This window comes from Hyaena hyaena, unplaced genomic scaffold (assembly GCF_003009895.1).
Source record: "Hyaena hyaena isolate Hyena2069 unplaced genomic scaffold, ASM300989v1 scaffold_117, whole genome shotgun sequence".
In the NCBI taxonomy this organism is placed as follows: Eukaryota; Metazoa; Chordata; class Mammalia; order Carnivora; family Hyaenidae; genus Hyaena; species Hyaena hyaena.
The window spans coordinates 497,312-509,802 of record NW_024080749.1 but is presented as its reverse complement, the minus strand read 5'-3'; the positions used below and the strand labels follow the sequence as shown (position 1 = coordinate 509,802).

The 12,491-nt window shown below is 41.9% G+C and overlaps 1 protein-coding gene across 1 annotated transcript in view; it reads left to right on the top strand.

The window, feature by feature from the left end:
* Nucleotides 1–1,334: 1,334 nt before the first annotated feature.
* Nucleotides 1,335–12,491, top strand: part of FARSB (phenylalanyl-tRNA synthetase subunit beta) — a 70,498-nt gene continuing 59,341 nt past the window's right edge. The window contains exons 1-5 of the mRNA XM_039236840.1: nucleotides 1,335–1,418; nucleotides 6,895–6,950; nucleotides 9,461–9,615; nucleotides 11,580–11,649; nucleotides 12,239–12,354. Of these exons, the coding sequence (XP_039092771.1) occupies nucleotides 1,361–1,418; nucleotides 6,895–6,950; nucleotides 9,461–9,615; nucleotides 11,580–11,649; nucleotides 12,239–12,354 (455 nt within the window). The 5' untranslated portion in view covers nucleotides 1,335–1,360. The remainder of the gene's footprint in view (nucleotides 1,419–6,894; nucleotides 6,951–9,460; nucleotides 9,616–11,579; nucleotides 11,650–12,238; nucleotides 12,355–12,491) is intronic.

Here is a 12,491-nt window from a genome sequence, read left to right as displayed (position 1 = left end):
TAGTCACGTAGGGAAAGTAATATAGTGAAAACTTGCTTGATGGGAGTCAGAGAGGCCTAAATTAGACCCACCTACTGCCCCACCCCCCACCTGAATCGGGTTGGAGGCCTCACTCACTATATAGTAGAAAGGATAAAGGCAGGTCTCCCTCATCAAACCGCCTCAGCTCTGCCTTGAGAGGTGAGTGACTCCATCTGTGCCTCAGTCTCACCATCTGTGAAATGGGAATAATGATCGCCTATGTTTGTATGTTAGTTTCCTGTAGCGCGCCTGGACTTGGGGGATTAAAACAACAAATTTATCCTCTCACAGTTGGAAGCCAGAAGTCCAAAATCAGTTTCACTTGGCCAAAATTAGAGTGTCTATAGACTCCCCAGGCCTGCTCCAGAAGTCAAGGGAGAGTCCATCATGATCTTTTTCTGGTGGCTGCTGGTATTCCTTGACTTGTGGCTGCATCATCACAATCTCCACCCTCGCGGTTATACTTCCGGCCCCTCTGCTGTTTCCGTCAAATGTCTCTGTGCCTCCCTGTTCAAAGGATGCATGTGACTGCATTTGGGGCCCATTCTGATAAGCCAGGATAAACCCTCCATCTCCAAAACCTTAATCTGCAAAGACTTGCCAGATGAGGTGATATTTACAGGGGCCAAGAGTTAGGACCTGATATCTTTGAGGGCCTCTATTCAGCCTATTACATTTCGGGTTGTCCTACAGAGGAAATCTGTTAATGACAGCAGAGGACTGAGCACTGCCAAACCCAGTTTGTTTCCTTTTCTAAAAAGGTCTCTGGGGAAGACTCTTTTAAAAGGCTGCTGTAAGGCCCAAACCTAGGGTACAAGGGAGACTGTATGCAAACGCGAAGATTGAAGCCCAAACCGCGGCCTTATGGTTTCCCCAGCTCCCAGAGCTCAGAGTTGCACATTTTCTCCGGAGGCGGCCTCAGCACCCGCGCGCTCAGCTTCTCCCCACCTCCGGGTGAGAACGCTCCACCTCCAGGCTCCGCCCCCGCGACGTGCCTCTCCTTGTGCCCCGCCCACTAGTTTGGCGTCCTCTCCCCGTAGCGGGTTGGAGGCGTGAGGACCTTTACAATCTGCCTATTGTATTGCCTATCAAATCGTGGCATATTCTAGCCAGTGTTTTCTCCTGTCTCAGCCTGAACGTTATTAATACCACGCATATGGATTTAAGGAGTTTAACTCTCGCAATTTACGGGCCTCCAGAGGAAAAACGAGGCAGCGGCTGTTGGAAGCCGACTGGCAATGTTGAAGACAGCCCGCGCAAGAGGGAGCCGGGTCCTACGTGCCTCGCGCGCTGAGCCCCGGCCGGTTCACCGCGCAGGCGCAGTAGGACCCGACTCGCCATGCCGACTGTCAGCGTCAAGCGGGATTTGCTCTTCCGAGCCTTGGGTCGGACCTATAGTAAGTGCCGGCGCCAGCGCCTGGCTTTGTGTCTCTGCTCCGAGGTTGGGACCCCCTTCAAAAGGGCTACGTTCACGCTGCCCGGCAGGTTTTGGCCTCGGGTGGTGCGGGCGTAGACAGGGATGACTGGCGGTCCAAGCGGCCGGGCTGGGCTGAAGTAGCCTCTCCCAAGCTGCCTTGCCAGGGCTGCTTTTGCATCATTCTCACGTGCCGAGCTCGCCGTGTCATTCGTTCAGCAATCTCTCATGGAGCATCTATTGTGTGCCTCGTTTCAGGGGATAGAATAGGAATGAAGCTCTAGGTTGCATCCCGAGTGCGGCTAGTTGGGCTCAACAAGAGGAATTCTATAGAAATTCCATTTGTGAGGCAGTGGGGGAGGGGTGGCGTAGTTTGAGCAGCAAGTGGTGGCATTCTTATTTTATTGTTTCCCGAGCACCTGTTATATGCTAGGCACTCTTCTTAGTGCTTTGGGAATGTAACAGTGCAAGTAACATGTAAGGTCCCACGTCCACGTTCTAATGAAGGAGGAAGAAGGTAATTAGCCAGCACGCTAATAAAGCTGATTCTGGATTATGTTAAGGGCCATATTACTGTGCTAAGAACAGCATTAGGTAGGATAGTAACGTCTGGGACCTGAGTGACGACGAGGAGTCTTTACTGAGTGGGCTCAGTCTTCATGCTGTGCTTCCTCTCTTTTTCTCAAGACAACCCCATTTAGAAAAGGGAGGAAATAGTAAGGCCAATTGTCAGGGACCATATGGCCGTAGCAGTTGAAATGATAGCTACCTCTCCCCGGAATTAATCAGCTTATATAAAGGCTGTGGGAACTGATTTGTGAGAACTGTTCCTGGATATTAGGGTTCAGCATGATAACAGACCTAGTGGGTTTAACAGGTATTGCTTCCTAAGATAATATGTTACCATGCGGATAGCTTTTAAAACGTTTCTAAAGAGGCCCTTTTAGATACCACCTATTCTTGAAGTATTAGTTTTGGTAGGATTCTGCCATAAGTCCCTGAAAATAGAGGTAATACTTTGTGACTTCTGAATTCAGCTCTAATTCCCTACACTTTTTAATAATGTGCTCAGTTATATTTCTTAACCCATTCTTCTAAGCCGTATTCTTACTAATGGTATGTGACATGCCTGAATTTCACAAGATGGTAGGTTTGTGGTAAATATTTAAGACATCTGTGATCATTTACCACTCAGGTATCCATTTCTGGGAAAGTAAAAAATACTTTAGGTTTTTAAAACTGTGAGATTTGTAATCTGCATCTATGTGATGTTTTACATCTAAAACATCTATGTGATGATTTAATATAGTCTCTAGCCAACCCCTCCCATGTTTTTCTTATTGAGTGATCAGGCAGGCTTGATTTCCAACCCCCCCCCTTAAGTATCTATCAGCTACTAACTCAGATTTCAGTCAGATGGACGCCTGGGTGGCTCAGTTGGTTGAGTGTCCGACTCTTGATTTGGGCTCAGGTTATGATCTCATGGTCCATGAGTTCGAGCCTTGCATCGGGGCTCCATGCTGACATATCAGAGCGTTCTTGGGATTCTCTCTTACTCCTCCCCACTTCCCTGTCCCTCCCCTGTGGAAACTCTCTCTCTGGAAATAAAAATAGATAAATAAAATTTAAGTCAGAAAAATTGAGGTTATTGAGATGTACTTAAGACACGTTAGAAATACTCATCGGTTTATATTTCTTGTATTGTTTCTTGAAACATAATTGGGTTGAGGTCAAAGTTGGGAAAGCATGTTTAGCAAAGCATCTAGTTTCTAAGTAGAATGGGTCTATCATGCTTCTTACCCTCTTTTTTTTTTATTAGTCTCCCTCTCTTTTTATTCTCAGCTGTTTAATTCACTCTTACGTATGCACATTTCCTCTATTTTCCTTCGAAGGTTTGCTTTTTGTCCTAAATTCCATTGTTTCTACCTGTCACTGCCTTCACTTTCATCGTTTTGCTCACCAAAGATATTTCTCAAGCTGCTTTTGTTGTTCTGGTCATTTTCCTTTTCTGGGGGCAGTTTTATCTCCGTAGTCTACCTTTTATCGACTTTCTGCTCAGGTGTGTTCCTTTTGCCACAGTTAACATTTTCCTGTTAACTGATTTGTCTCCACTGTTCAGTTCTGGTCCTGCTCTGCTTGGTGTGATTGCTGACGGTACTGTCAGAGCCACCTGCACATATCCTACAAAGCCCTAAGACCTAGTCACTTAGATGTGTCATTTTGTTAGAATTATTTATCACAATTTGATCTTCCTTGTTTCTAAGCACATGAAATACAGCTGATCAGAATAAAACAAATTGTATAATTAGGAGTCATTGAAAGAGTCAGTGTTTTAACGGTTCTAAACTAGTTTCTGATCAAATTGTTTTCTATCACTGCATGATAAATTACTCCCCAAATTAGCAGCTTAAAACAGTCATGTGTTTTATGGTTTCAGAAGTGGCTCAGGTGGGTGGTCCTGGCGCTGGATCTCTCATTATGTTGTTCTGAGGGCGCCAGGTCTGCAGTCCTCTCTGGGCCTCACTGGGGTTGGAGAGTCTAATTCCAGGTTCGCTCAAGTGGTCGTTGGCAGGCCTCTGGTTCTTGCACATTCTTGGCCACCTTGACCTCTCTCCAGGGCTGCTTGCAGTATGGTGGCTTGTTTGCCCCAGAGTGAGAGGTCCCGAGAGAGCAGGTAATAGAGTGTTCAGAGTGATAGAAGCACAGTGCTCAGTCGTATTGCAGAAGTGATGTGCCATCATCCCTTCTTATCTTCCGGAGGTCACACAGACCATTTCACAGTGTGGAAGGGACTCCGCAGAGGTGTGAATACCAGGAGGTAGGTGGTTTTGGAGGCTGGCTGCCAGCGTGCCCTCTGGCCCCCAGTGATTCCTGTTCCTCCCCCATACATCTCCTCACCCCTTCCCATGGGTTCCAGAAGTGTTCCCCGTTACAGCAGCAGCTCAGAATTCTCTAAATCAGGCCCCGGTGTGGCCGAGGCTCTTCAGGTTCAGTTTCTTAAGTACATCTGCTGGAATATAGTTCCTCTTGGTCGCAGAGACTAAATAGACAGATGATCTGCCCAGCCGACAGCTAGCATCCAGGGTGACAGGCATAGGAAAACGGCTGTACACATTCCTCATCCGAAGGGAAAGTGGGAGACACTCTGAAACTGAACTGGCGCATGTTGGACTTCCTTGACTGGGTCTCCAGGCCTAGGCTCATTCTCCGCGGCCTTCAGCCCTACCCTCTAGGCTCTTCCCTGCACTGAGTGATCCTAGTGGGGGAAAGAAAGCCCGTGCTTTACATCTGATTAGTTTTCTCCATCTCCTACTTGCTAATAGTTTTGGCGGGTCAGAGACTTTGTTTTGTCCTGTATCTGTCCCTTTCATCTCAAGCTTATGATGTTTCTGCCTGTGTTATTTCTTTTAAAAAAAAACTTTGTGGGTCTTCAGTGAATTTTGCTAGTTTCCATTTCATCAGTGAAAAGCCATCCCACTCACAAATTTCTGAAATAAGGTGTTTTGTACCTTGGATTTTTACTGATACAGGGCCTTTGATTAAACTCAGTTGTGTGAATTTGTGAGGCACACCTTTGATTGACAGTGCCTTTTTTCTGAATGAATAGTACCTTTGATCTTTTTGAGTCTTAAGAGTTTACAATCATATCCTTGATTTCATCTTTGGACCATGTTTTCCCGGCAATCCCCTGGATTTACTCTTTGCTCAGAAGTCATTCTTAATTTTAGTACTATTTTACACCATAGGAGGCTGAGAATTTTCAATACTATCACGTCCTGGCTCCTTTTTAATGGTCTTTAGTTTGTCTCTTTTCTCATAAACAACAACAAAAAAAACCAAGTGACACCTATAGCACTGGTTGGGAATCTTAGTTACATCACTGAGTTGAGTAGGTAAATTTTTCACAGTCTGCGTAACTGGGTAATAGCGCTTCTGAACTTCTGCCTTTACATGAAAAGGATTCCCCTTTGCCAGTTTCTAGTGACACTACCTCACCTTCCTCCATACCCTCACCTGCATCCTGTTAGAGACTCTGAGGCTTCTTGTAACGGGTGCTTGAGGGTTTGATTTACACTGTCCTTAAAGCCTGCCTCCCGATTCCAAAGCCAGTCCCACGGTTTCCCCATATTTCGTTTTGGCAGCTCTCTACCTCCAGGGACTAAAGTCTGTATTCTCTAGTGCTGCATAACCAATCACCCTAGTGTGTAGTGGTGCAAAACAGGTGGTTATTATTTCCCAGTTATGTTTTGTCTGATTTCTTTATAGAGTAGTAAGTAGTTAGGGTGGGAATTGTTTTATTTTATTTTTTTTTAATTTTTTGACATTTATTTATTTTTGAGAGAGAGAGACAGACAGAGCGTGAGTGGGGAGGGGCCGAGAGAGAAGGAGACACAGAGTCCGAAGCAGGCTCCGGGCTCTGAACAAGCGTTCAGCACAGAGCCTGACACGGGGCTCGACCCCACAAACCCGTGAAATCATGACCTGAGCCAAAGTCGGCCACTTAACCCACTGAGCCACCTTAGCCACCCAGGCGCCCCTATTTTTGTAGCCTTGGCATCTAGTATAGCCACCTGGCATATCGTAGGTTCTCAGTAAATGTTGAAGTTGATTGTCAAGATCAGAATCATAAGTCCAACTTTTCACTTGAATATGCTGGTAATGACAGTTTGTGTTCAATTTCTGGTATATGTGCTGCTGAAGTGAGCACCGTGTTCAATTTCTGATAATGAGAAAGTCCCCCAAAATGCTGTAAAGCGAAGTAGAATATAACTGCAAGGAAGAGAACTGTTAATTGTTGCAGACCTAGTATATTTTAGGGAGCTATGGCAGGTCTTTTACCTGCATGGTATTATTGAAAACTTTTCCCAGATTTTCCTGCTCTAAATAAGTGGCTGTAAAATGCTACTTTATGGATGAGGTCTAGGAGTCAGGAGGTTTATATAAGGTGCCGGCCCTTAGAACTGGGGAGTGGATAGTGAAAGTCTGGTTGGCCTGGCTCCAAAGCCCACCCTAAGGCCTCAGAATTTTAAAGGATAGGACTCATATGACATTATCCCATTGTATTGGATCTGTGTTTTGGAGTCTGCTTTACAATTTGATCACTATCCAAACTTCCCAGTGCAGGTAACCTAATTCTGTAGTTGATAGTAAATGAATCAGCCCTTAAATAGTCATTTGTTTTTTTAATATTTTTGGGCTCACTTTTAGTTTTAAAATGGTTCTATCTGATGCCTGATATTTAGTATGCTTTGTGTGAGGTGGTTTTAAAAGAAAATGCAGCACTGAGTGTTATGTAGAAACTAATTTGACAATAAACTATTTGTAAAAAAATAAATAAATAAATAAAAATAAAAAAAAAGAAAAAACATAAAAAAAAAATAAAAGAAAATGCAGTTTATATACTACTCTCATTTAAGCTGAAAAGATTAAAATTAGCAATCTCCTTTTTTGTTTTCCAGCCGACGAAGAATTTGATGAACTCTGTTTTGAATTTGGTCTGGAACTTGATGAAATTGTATGTATTGAATATTTTTTTCAATAGTTTGTGTATAAGCGCATTTTGCAGAGGCTTTCTTGTATTTTGTTACCTTATGGTTAGACTGAGATGGGATGTTTGTGGGCTCTGGTGATTGCTGTGTTCTTGGTGTCAAGGGGCTAAGCTTCAGTTCTAAGAAAGTCTGTTACTTCCTTTAAAATCTCAGGGGTCACCTCAAGTTATGGGGCTAATGCTGTGGAGATGGATAGACCATCTTGGGTAACCCCAGAATGAGAGGGTGCTCCGTTGCAGGGCAGTGCCTTTTTATAAATTAACTATGGAAAGAGACGTGGGGAACAATGGAAACATTACTTCAGCCAGAGTTTATGTCTCCCTGGACTGTGGTTCCCCCGCTTCTCTTCCTCTGCTCTCCTGTACCTTCCTCTGTTCCTGGTTAACCAGTGTTAATCCATTCCTCACTCATTAGTATATACATTGACCTCGTAAAATGATCTGTTTTTTGAAGAACTGTCTATAAAAATCATTATGAAGCATATTCCCAGTCTTTTAGTTATTAAATAATCATTAAATATAATAAGATATTAATGAAAATATTAACTATTAATATAAATATTAAAATTAAGTAATATAGTTGCAAAATATATTACTCATGATTACATAATAGACATTGTATTTATAACTAAAATGTTTAATATTTCTCTTGTAATTTAGCATTACTTTTTCTTACGCCTTTTATCTTCTTGGTCGCTGCAGTGGTATAACACTGTGAAGCTAAATCTTTAGGCTGACATAAATGTAGATTGATTTGCCTTGTTTTTTCTGCTGCTTTAACTGATGTTACAGGAAGATTTTGTTTTGCTAATGAGCGTCTTTATGGTTGAAGTTGGCTGAGATTTTCTGTTAAGTTGCTGTAATAATTACACTTGGATTATGTTTGAGGCTGTATGAGATCTAAGAGTTCTGGACTGGATATCAGGGAATCTGAGTAATAGTTCAAGCTCCTACATTCACTAGCTGTGCAACCACTGACAAATTACATCATTTTTCTGGGCCGCCTTTTCACGTGTGAAATAAGGGTGGACTGTACCATCCATGTAGACCCCTTCCAGCTCTGAAATTTCTGTGGTTTTTGATTTCAATAAGATTTTTGTTAGCCCTACAGACCTAGTCTTCACATACAGGCCTAGCATGATCTGAGATACTGAAATGAAAGATTTAAGCTGGTGTCTTTTTTGCAAAGGGAGTAGGCCTTTTTTCTTTGATTCAGAGGTCTCCATTTCTCTGCCTTTTCCCACATTTTCTGCCCTTCTTCATAAGGGTCCTTCCTGAAATGCCACATCTCCTATGATGGGGGAGATAAGAATGTGACATGAAAGGCAGAGGGAGGAGGAAGAGTTAGAATTTAAATAGCGCTCAAATGGATCAATAAAATTGCTGTTGATTTTTTAAATTTAAGTATAATTAATATACAAATCTTATTTCAAGTGTACACCATGGTAATTCTTACCTTTCTTGACAGTGGTTTATCTTTAAGAAAATCTGTGATTGGGGCACCTGGGTGGCTCAGTCGTTTAATCTTCTCTTGGTTTCAGCTCAGGTCATGATCTCACGGTTAGTGAGTTCCAGCCCTGCATCAGGCTCCATGCTGTCAGTGAGGAGCCTGCTTGGGATTCTCTCTCTCCCTCCCTCTCTGCCCCTCTCCCACTCACTCTCTCAAAATAAATAAACTTAAAATCTGTTATTATCTGCTATAATGTGGTGATTGAGATTTTCTAAGCTTTTGGGCACTGCATTAAAATTATTCTGGTGGTATTTCTTCTCTCTCCTCTCCCTTGGTTGCCTTATTCTTGCTGCTCCGTACCTTTATTGTCATTAGGTTACTTCCCATTGTGACTGTAATCTCTTCTTATTTATACCACAGCTTCTGATCTTTTCATATGTTTTTTTTTTTTTAAATATTCACATGGGTGCCTACTGCATTTAGCTTTGAGAGTCATTATACGGCTTATTTCTTATGTTTAGTGAATCATCTTGACTTTGCGTCTTTGACACTTTTTGCTGTTGTTGCCCTCTGTACTTGGTGATGGTATTTTCTTTTAAATCCAGGATGGGCAGACTTTTTTTTTGTAGGCGGTGTAGTCTCTGTCACAACTTAGCTGTTGCAGTGTGTAAGTCATAGTAGGTAATTCGTAAACAGATGGGCCTGGTGATGTTCCATTAAAACTTTATTTACAAAAACAGGTGGCAGGCATGGTATTGGCCAGTGGGCCATACTTTGCTGACCTTTGCTTTAGATGAATTAGTGCCGTTCTAGAATGACTGAGGATGCTAGATGTCCGAACTCAGCAAAAATTGAGGTATTTTCTGTTGCTGTGATTATAACTCTTAATACTTTTATTTTTTGCAGATATAATAAACATGTTTTATTGCAGAAAAGAACATATATAATGTAGTTACTACTTTATAGCACTGATTACTACTTTTTCAAAAGAGTTAAGATTTAGTTCACTTTTTTGGTCTTGTTTTAGACTTCTGAGAAAGAAATCATAAGTAAGGAACAAGGTAATGAAAAGGCAGAGGGAGCCTCTGATGTTGTTCTTTACAAAATTGACGTCCCTGCCAATAGATATGATCTCCTGTGTTTGGAAGGATTGGTTCGAGGACTTCAAGTCTTCAAAGAAAGGTAAGACAATGTTTATTAAACACTTTGCTAAGTTAGGTTTCTTTTGCCTGTCATTATCAGCGACACTGTGTAAGCCTTTAGAAAAACTTGCTGGGCAAATACACAACTTCAGGGTTGCATAGAGAGAGAGAGGGTTGGAGAGTAAGATTCATGCAGATTATAGCCATCTGAAAATGTGCATATTGAGTCCTAACCTTCTATTTAAAGCTGGAGCGGTTAATGATTTTATGGCTTCTTAAATTTTTTAGTGGGTTCATGTGAATTTCCTCAGTAATCCAGTTGAAGTAGATGGCTCATTGGATTTGTTAACAGTTGGGAGGAAAGTAGAGGTGGCAAAACTTGATATGCTGTTTGCTTAAGAACTCTAAGAAAACTTGGGAGTGGAGCATCCTAACTGGAAAACTGAAGGTTTTGTGATTGTTGCCTGACTGTGGGCAAGTTCATTGGCCTTTCTGATTTTAGTCTCCTAATTTAGAAAGGATATTTTTAAGTCCCCTTCCAACTATTCATGTATTGAATATATAAAGTGAAAAAGAAGTGAAACAGTAACAGCTATCAAAAATAATTGTTTTTGGTTTTGATTATGTACATATTATTTGTTTAGCTACAAAAGAATAAGAGCCTCTGGCCAGTGGGCTGGATTCTACAACTGTGAGGTTTCAGATGCCTGATTGGTATGGGTGAAAGACTGATGATGAGGCATTTGCTTAAATGGTTAAAATTTGGAGGGTGACTCCATTGGTTCTCTCTGCATGACAGTCACATCCCCATATTTTAGGGTCAGAGGTAATTCCTTAGAGTACATTTTCCAAACCTGCTTGATTAAAATTTTCTACTCTTAGCAGGCACCTCATGTGATATGATCAGACAAAATTAGGAAAGTGACTGACTTTTCCTGCTCAGAGTGTGGTCTATGTTCCAGCATCTTCTCTCTTACCTGAGAGTTTGCTAGAACTGCAGTCTCAGCCTCTACTTAAGACCTATTAAATCACTGCGGTTTAGCAGATTTTCCACTTGATTGTAAGCACGTTGAGGCTTGAGAAGTATTGATTAAAATATTAGTTTTCAATCTCTTATAAGAATTATGTGGATTGTATGTTCAAAATGTACCATTTGCCAGGCCTTTCCTTAAGTATCCTGATTTTGTAGGTCCGGATGGGACCAGGCAGTCTGTATTTTTTTTGTTTATTTATTTATTTTGACAGAGATCCAGTGTGTGTGAGTGAGCACAGGCGGGGAAGGGGGGGGGGAGAGAGAACGAACTCCAAGCAGGCTCCCTGCTGTCAGTGTGGAGCCTGATGTGGGGCTTGAACTCCTGAACCCTGAGATCATGACCTGAGCTGAAACCAAGAGTTGGATGCTCAACTGATTGAGCCACCTAGGCTCCCCAGGCAATTTGTATTTTTTTTTAAAACATTTTTTTATGCTTGTTTATTTTTGAGAGAGAGAATGTATGGGGGAGGGTCAGACAGAGGAAAACGGGATCCTAAGCAGATGCTGTGCTGACAGCAGAGAGCCTGATGTGGGGCTAGAACTCATGAACTGTGAGATCATGACCTGAGCCAAACTCAGACAGTTAACTGACTGAGCCACCCGGGGGCCCCGGCAATCTGTGTTTTTGATAAACCCTATGTTTGTTAGAGGTTCAGAATCTTGTGGTTGGAATAAAACGTAAAGGTTATTGAATCCAGTTCTTCAGCTGATGTAAATTCCCCCTCGTTGGTTGCTTAGTGGTTTGCTAGCCTCTGCGGACCCTCCAGCAGTACGACCCTCCTAGGCCTGGGGCGTTGGGCCACTTTTAGTGTTAGAAAGTTCGCTTTTTGTTTTAACAGTCAGCCTAAATTTGATTTGCTTTAACTTCAGCCAATTGTCCTAGGTCTATTCATTTTATATACTTCACGCAGAATACAACTTAGGAAGTGGTTGGGTGAAAAATGGTCAAGTTTGTTTTAATTGCCTTTTAGGATAAAGGCTCCAGTGTATAAGCGGGTAACACCTAATGGAGAAATCCAGAAATTGATCATCACAGAGGAGGTAATAAAGATAAATTATTATTTTCCTTCTTAAAAAATTTCCTTGCTGTATGTGTTTATAAGGTGGGGAGGAAAATGGAACAAAGCCCACCCTCTGCCAGACACAATTTCCTTTGATCATCTGCTAAAAAGGGACATATATTTAGCCTTCGGCTCTTAAAAATTGTCAATGTTCCCTTTCATTTCTCATTAGAAGCAAAGCATCTGTTTTCATGAATAATTTTGGAAAATAACAGCCAAGTGTTTAAAGTACTTTGAGATAAAATTGTTTAAGTTGTGGTATATTAATAAAATTTATAGAAACTTTGAGGGGACGTTATTTTGGTAAAAATATCAACTATGAGAAAACTACTTAAAAGGTTAATTTTTTTCTCAGTTATTCAGTAAATTTTCAGAAATTTTACTGAAATGTAAATTCTATGAGAATGATGACTTTTTCTCTTGTCACCACTATGTCTTTGATTGAATGAACATATACACGTGTTTGCGAATTTGTGATAACATCGAGTGCAGCTAACTTTGTTTTACAAGATGTTATTACAAAGAAAGGCCCTAGTCTGGACTCTATCTAATGCCCTGATGCACTGCAGACAGCGAAGATACGCCCTTACGCTGTGGCTGCGGTCCTCCGGAATATAAAGTTCACTAAAGATCGATACGACAGCTTCATTGAGCTTCAGGAGAAGTTACATCAGAACATTTGCAGGTTTGTCGTTGCATCTTCTGTCCTTCTCACCTTCCTGTGTCCCTTCCCCCCTCTTTTTACCCTTTTCTCTCTCTCTCTTCCCTCTCTCTCCCCTTTCCCTCCCTCCCTCCCTCCTTTCTTCCTCCACAGATTTTTTT